This window comes from Pteropus vampyrus, unplaced genomic scaffold, assembly GCF_000151845.1.
Source record: "Pteropus vampyrus isolate Shadow unplaced genomic scaffold, Pvam_2.0 Scaffold9, whole genome shotgun sequence".
Taxonomy (NCBI): Eukaryota; Metazoa; Chordata; class Mammalia; order Chiroptera; family Pteropodidae; genus Pteropus; species Pteropus vampyrus.
In genome coordinates, this window is record NW_011888790.1 from 1,139,136 (window position 1) to 1,145,600 (window position 6,465).

A 6,465-nucleotide genomic window follows, 5' to 3' on the forward strand; every position below is an offset into this window, starting at 1 on the left:
CTAAAGGGGATTTGGAAGTCACAACTAATTATACTGTTCACTAAGTAACTAAAGAGAAAGACTACAACTGATGCATATGAAAGCTACTGAGTATCATGTCTGGTATTTACAGAGCGCTTACAAGTGATGGTCAAATGCTTTGAACATTTAATAGTTACTGCTCAAGACTTTCTGTGAGGCTGGTCAGGAACATGAACCTACAAAGTGGCTAAGCAAGAATATCAGTTACAGGGCAAGAAGCTGGAAGTCCAGACTAGAATAAACAATAAACTCTACATAAGAACTACTCTAAGCTCATACTAAGAAATTTATAGTTTAATACACACAAGAACAAGCACTAACATATTAAACAGGGCTGGTGTGCTAAGGACTGCAATGGGTTCAAAGTACCACTTCATGGTCAGAACAAAGACACCATGAACTTGTTGGGGAGGGGGAGAATTTCCCCCCTCTGCCTTTTAGTCCTTATGACTGGACTAGAAGTACAAGAGTAAACTGACACAAGACTAAGGAGAAAAACCAATTTAATATGTGTTCATGGGGAAATTGCAATATGATGCTCAGATCATGAGGCCCAAAGAAATGATCGAACCAGGTACTTTTATACTTTTTAGACAAACTATAAATTTGTGACAAACTGACAGGACAAATAAAGTTAGTGCTCATTAGAAAGGAATCTAAGCCAGGTTTGGGTATTCATTAGGAATCTAAACAAAGTTTGGGCCTCAGTAGTAAATTACTAAAGGCAGTACAAAGCTTGTTTATATAAGCTTTTGACTCTGGATTCTTTTAACTCTGTGATAAGGTTGTCTCTCAACCTTCCGAAGCAAAAAGGGCAGCTATCAAATGGGAGATTCATCTCCTGCTTACAGGGGGATAGAGAGGTCAGGGTTTTCTTTTTGAACAGGCAGTTTCTTAAGTAACTTTAATCAATCAACACGCCATTGTGGGATATCTTGGGGCAGCCTGCCTGGGCCCCCACAGTATCTGGTAATAAGAATTATATGAAGAAAGTTAAAAGATGTAAAATTTCAATTCCAACCAAAGGTCAATATGATTTTTCAGGTAATCTGAAAAGCTGTTTTTGAAGTTTATGTAAGTGGTAGCTAGGATCCTAAAATCAGTGAGAGAGGTGTGCCCAAAGACTTAAATTATACAGCTTTATAACAAGACAGTATGATACTGGCATGAGAGATCCATGGACTAGAAAAGACAATTTGAGTACAGAGAAAAAACTGAAATGGGATCCCAATACGTACAAGAAAATCAATTCTAGATATATCCAGGACTTGAATGTAAGCACAAAAAGTTTAGAAGAAAATCCAGAACTGTTTTCTGACCTCGAGGTTCAGAAGCATTTTTATAAACAAGAGACAAAGAACACTAATCATAAAAGAGACAATTTATACATTCAACTCCTGTGTTCTCATATCTTAATGAAGGGAAAAGATAAGTCACGAATGGGGAATATGATGGACAAAACAGTCACTTCACAAGGAAGATAAACAAAAGGCATATATAAAAATGATTCACCAATCAAAAACTCAATTAGGAATGGGCAAGGATCTGAATAGACATTTCTCCAAAGACATACAAATGTCCACTAAACACATGACAAGATGTTCAATATCATCAGTCATTAGGAAAAGGCAAATCAAAACCACAATGAGATACCACTTTACACCCCCATGATATGTGATAACAGCAAGTGTTGGTGAGGATGTGGATAAATTGGAACCCTTGTATAATACTCGTGGGAATTTATAAAATGGTGTAGTTGCTTCAGAAACGGCATGACAGTTCTTCAAAAGGTTAAACATAAAGTCACCATGTGACCCAACAATTCTACTTCTAGTTATATAACCAAGAGAACTGAAAACATCTGTCCATCAAAAATTTGTACACAAATGTTCACAGCAGCATTATTAATAGCCAGAAAGGGGAAACCCAAATGTCTATCAACCTACGAATGAATGAATAAATGTGGTATATCCATACAACAGAATATTGTTCAGCAATAAAAACTAATGAAGTACTGTGGATGATCCTTGAAAACATTATGCTCAGTGAAAGAAACTAGTCACAGGAAGTCACATGTTTGATTCTATTTAACACAAAATGTCCACAATAGACAAATCTATAGAGACAGAACATAGATTAGTGCTTGCCTGGTGCTGGAAGAGGGAGCAATGAGAGAGTGACTGCTAATGTTTTGGGGGTGATGAGAATGTTCTAAAATTAGATTATGGTGTGGCTGCACAACTCTGTGAATATACCCGAAACTGGTGAATTGTAAACTTTAGTGAAATGTATGGTAAGTGACTTAAGCTATTAGAAAAAAAGATTCACCTTATTAATAAAGAAATGCACTATAGGACTAAATATAATTTTGGTCATCTTTACCCACTAGATTGGCAGAAATTAAGTTGTCTAACGGTTTCATACAGAAAAGGAATTCCTATTCATAGCAGGTGAGAATGTAAGTTAATAGCCATTTTGTAAATTAACTCAGTAATAGTTGTAGAAATGAACATGTGCAGTTCCTGTAACCTTGGTATACACACATGTTCACTGGGAGAGATGTATAAATACTATAGCAGCACTGTTCCTAAAACAACACAAATGTCCACTGACTGACAAGGAAACAGGTAAGTTGTCATGCATTCATACAATGGAATATTAGGCATCTGTGACCAACATGGATCAATCTGGAAACAATGCTGAACTGAAAAAAGTCCCAGATGACATCCAATAGGATGTCATTTTTAAAGCGCGAAACAAAGTCAAAACTAGGTAAGTTGTTTAGGGATATGTACATAATACTTACTAAAAAATAAAAGCCAAAGAATGATAACCATGACATTCAGTAAAGTGATCACTCCCATGGGGCAGGTGAGGGATAGGATGGGGAGGAGCACACTGGTAGACGCACTAGGACCGGGAATAACCGAATTCTTAAATGGGACAAGGGGTTCATGGGTATTTCTTGTATTTCGTAACTAATGTGAGTTACATGTATTCTCTTGAATGAGTATGCTACCTAATAATAAATGGTAGTAGATTTGGACATATCAATGAGTAAGAGTCACCATATGCCTAAAATATTTTAGTACTGATCCTTCCAAACTTCTCTATGCTTAAACATATTCAAATACATTTTTAATAGAGAAGAGATGCTGTTGTAAAACCTCCTTTTCTCCCTATAGTATGTGACAGGCATCTTTCCAAGTCAACATATACGGATCTATATCATTTAGTGTTGGTTTAATATTCTATTGTTTAATTGTGCAGCAATTTAACCAATTCCCTACTGGACATTTAGGTTTTCCATTTTCTTCTATTAATACTATTTGTACATTTTTTATATTTAGCTCTGTGCAGTACCAGGCACATAATTAGGTACTTGAATATTTTTTGAATGAATTTTGTTTTCTTAAAATAAATTCCTAAATGGGACTGCTTGATGTGTGTATTCTGAAGTGATATGTTTTGTTAAATTAGCTTTGTGATAGCTTATACCGATTACACTCTTATGAACAGAGTCTATGTAGTTCGCATTTTCTCAGACTTCTGCAAATACTGGGTATTAATCCTTTTAATCTCTGCCAGTTATACAGGAGATAAAGGCCTCCTTCGGTTAAACATTTCTTTGGCACTGACAATCTTTTTGCATTTACTTTGGCCATTTTTAATTCCTCTATGAGTTGGTTAGTTACTACTTCTTTTGCCCATTTTTCTATTAAGATATTAATAGTTGCTTTCTAAGAACTCATCCATTAGGATTTATTAACCTTTTCCACAAAAGTTGTAAATATTTTCCCAATTTATCACCTGTCTTAACCTTGTTTATGATGATTTTTTTTTTGGGGGGGGGATGAGCAGAGAAAGGAAGGATATAGACTCTTTATACGTGGTCCAGTCTTTTTTTAAAAGAAAACTTCTTGCTACAGATAAAAGAAAAATTCTATTATCTGTTCCCCAAATTTAACAGTTTTAAGATTTAAATTTTTAAGTCTAAATTTACACAACCTGGAATTTATTTCAGAATCTTGGCTCAGACCTGATAGAGGGGTTTATACTCACCAAAATTGGCAATAAAGACATCCCATCCATCTGTGTCTTATTCAGGTTATAGCCAGCAATGTCCAAAATAGTAGGACCCAAGTCAATGTTGGCAACAAGCATCTATGAACATGAGGGAAAAAACAAGCAATGTAGAAAATTTGGTCTCGTTTTCCTTTTCTATCTATACTTTCTTCCCCCCACACCACCCATGAGACAAATAGCACTTCTTTTGTACAGCCCATATTTACTTAGGTCTTATTGGTTCATATATTCAAATATAACTATAATAATTTAAAAAAAACAAAACAAAGGCATAAAGGGTTATAATATATGCCCCTGGGGAGTTATATACTTATTCTACCCATATTGTTATTGATCAAAACATTTTTTAAAACTCCACAGGGATTGCCTGTAGTCTGTTATGAATCATGAGAAAAATGTTGGTCTAATTATTTTATACAAAGTGTTTTACAACTTGATTACTCTTATTCATTTAAATTTGACTTCAAAGGAACTCCTGACATTTTCAAAGACCTCAAAGGTTAAATACTTGCCACCAAGGAAGATATAACTCTTCAGTTTTTCAAAGTGACAACATTGCTAAAAAATTATTTGTAATAAGCTTTGAACACTGGAGAAAACTTATTTCCACTGTGCATCAATAAGTTTCCTTTAAGAGCACAAAACTTAGATGTTTTAAACAAATATTCTAGAAATTAAATATAACTGCTTAATGTGTTATATTACATGTATTCTCTTGTATTTATACATCTGCATTTAAACGTTGCCTATTTCCTTGGTTCGTGAGACTATTTTCCTTCTGCATACAATGCCTCTTCAGGACTCAAATAAGCACAGTCCAAGAGAAACATAATAGGACCACATATGTAATTTAAAATTATTTAGTGACCACATTAAAGTTAAAAAAGGGGAAACTGTACCTATTTTAACCTGATATATAAAAATATTACTATTTCAACATGTAAGCAATACAAGAAAATTAATGAGATTTTACTTTTTTGCTTTTGAACCAAGTCTTTGAAATCTGGTATTTTAAACAAGTATTTTAAATAGTCTCGATTTGGACTATTTCATATATGTTTTGGTTCAACAGCCACATGTGGCTGGTGGCTATTGTAGTGGACAGTGCAGGCCTATGTAGAACCTAAGCATACACATGGAAGTCACTTTGGTCATAGGCTAGGAAAAGCTTTAGAGTGGTGAAGGCAATCCACCAGGGAGACAGGGGGAACTTATGTTTACCAAGCACCTATTCTGTACCAGTACTTAGTATTTATCCTCGTTTAAGCCTCACCACAATCCTATGATGCAGTATTTCCCCCATTTTATGCATAGGAAATAGAAGTAACTGAAACAAAGTCAACAGCTTATAAATATAAAAGCTATCATTTACTCAAAGGAAGTAACAGTCTTCAAAATTGTTGAGAAAACTTATATCATCTTAGGAGAGGCCAAATGGGGATTAAAAAAAATACCCTACTGTCTATAGCCATGCCACCCTGAACAAGCCCGATTCTGTCTGATCTTGAAAGCTAAGCACGGTCGGGCTTGGTTAGTACTTGGATGGGAGACCACCTAGGAGGACCAGGTGCTGTAGGCATAAAATATAAAAACTAAGGCATTGTAAGCTGACAAGGTCCTTGCAATCTGTGAGGTCAACCAAGGGTTGCCTCGCCTAAAAAACAACAAAAACGAAAAATATCCTACTACTAATCCTCGTACTTTTAATTAAAATGAAAACAAAAACAAAACCAAAAAAACACCATAGTACAGACATGAAAGGCAAGAAAACATCTTCAGACCACTGCCAGGCTTCCTGATAGCTAAGAAGGCAGTGATATACAGATCCTGGCCTGAATTAGTGTAATTCTGCAGCTGTCAGAAATGACAACTCAGTGTCAGGCAGCTCATGGGAAAAGCAATCCATATGTTACGAGGAGGAAAAGAAAACCCCACAACAACGTCTCTAGAGACCTAGGTTAGAGATATCTTGCCTAGTTCCGAGTCCCCTGGGCAGACCAAGCAGCTTGGAATAATGCAACAAGAATGAGTATGAATATGGAAGAGATCATGTCAAGAGAGAAGAGACAAGGAGAAACATGACGTACAGAATCAGATTAAGGCAACAAGACCCTAATGTGTGACTAACAGATCTTCAGTGATGATCAGAATATTAACAAAGTGAAGCCAAGTCCACAGGTATTACTAATATGTCCATGGCAGTTATATAAAGACAAGGGTAAACGGCAAAATAATAAAACCCAGAGATATAAAATGTTGATTGCCTGTCTTACTAGGAATTAAGGGCCATCAGCTGCCTGATGGGAGGCTCTCCATAATAGTGGTTTGCTCTATGGGGGAAAGGGAAAAGCTCTGTAA

At 35.7% G+C, this 6,465-nt stretch overlaps 1 protein-coding gene and 1 pseudogene across 1 annotated transcript in view; one reads left to right on the forward strand and one right to left on the reverse strand.

Annotated features, from left to right (window-relative positions):
- Positions 1–4,026: 4,026 nt before the first annotated feature.
- GNS (glucosamine (N-acetyl)-6-sulfatase) overlaps positions 4,027–6,465 on the reverse strand; it is a 29,740-nt gene continuing 27,301 nt past the window's right edge. Inside the window, exon 10 of the mRNA XM_023520570.1 lies at positions 4,027–4,185. Coding sequence (XP_023376338.1) covers positions 4,042–4,185 — 144 coding nt within the window. The 3' untranslated portion in view covers positions 4,027–4,041. The remainder of the gene's footprint in view (positions 4,186–6,465) is intronic.
- Positions 5,568–5,686, forward strand: LOC111730281 (annotated as a pseudogene).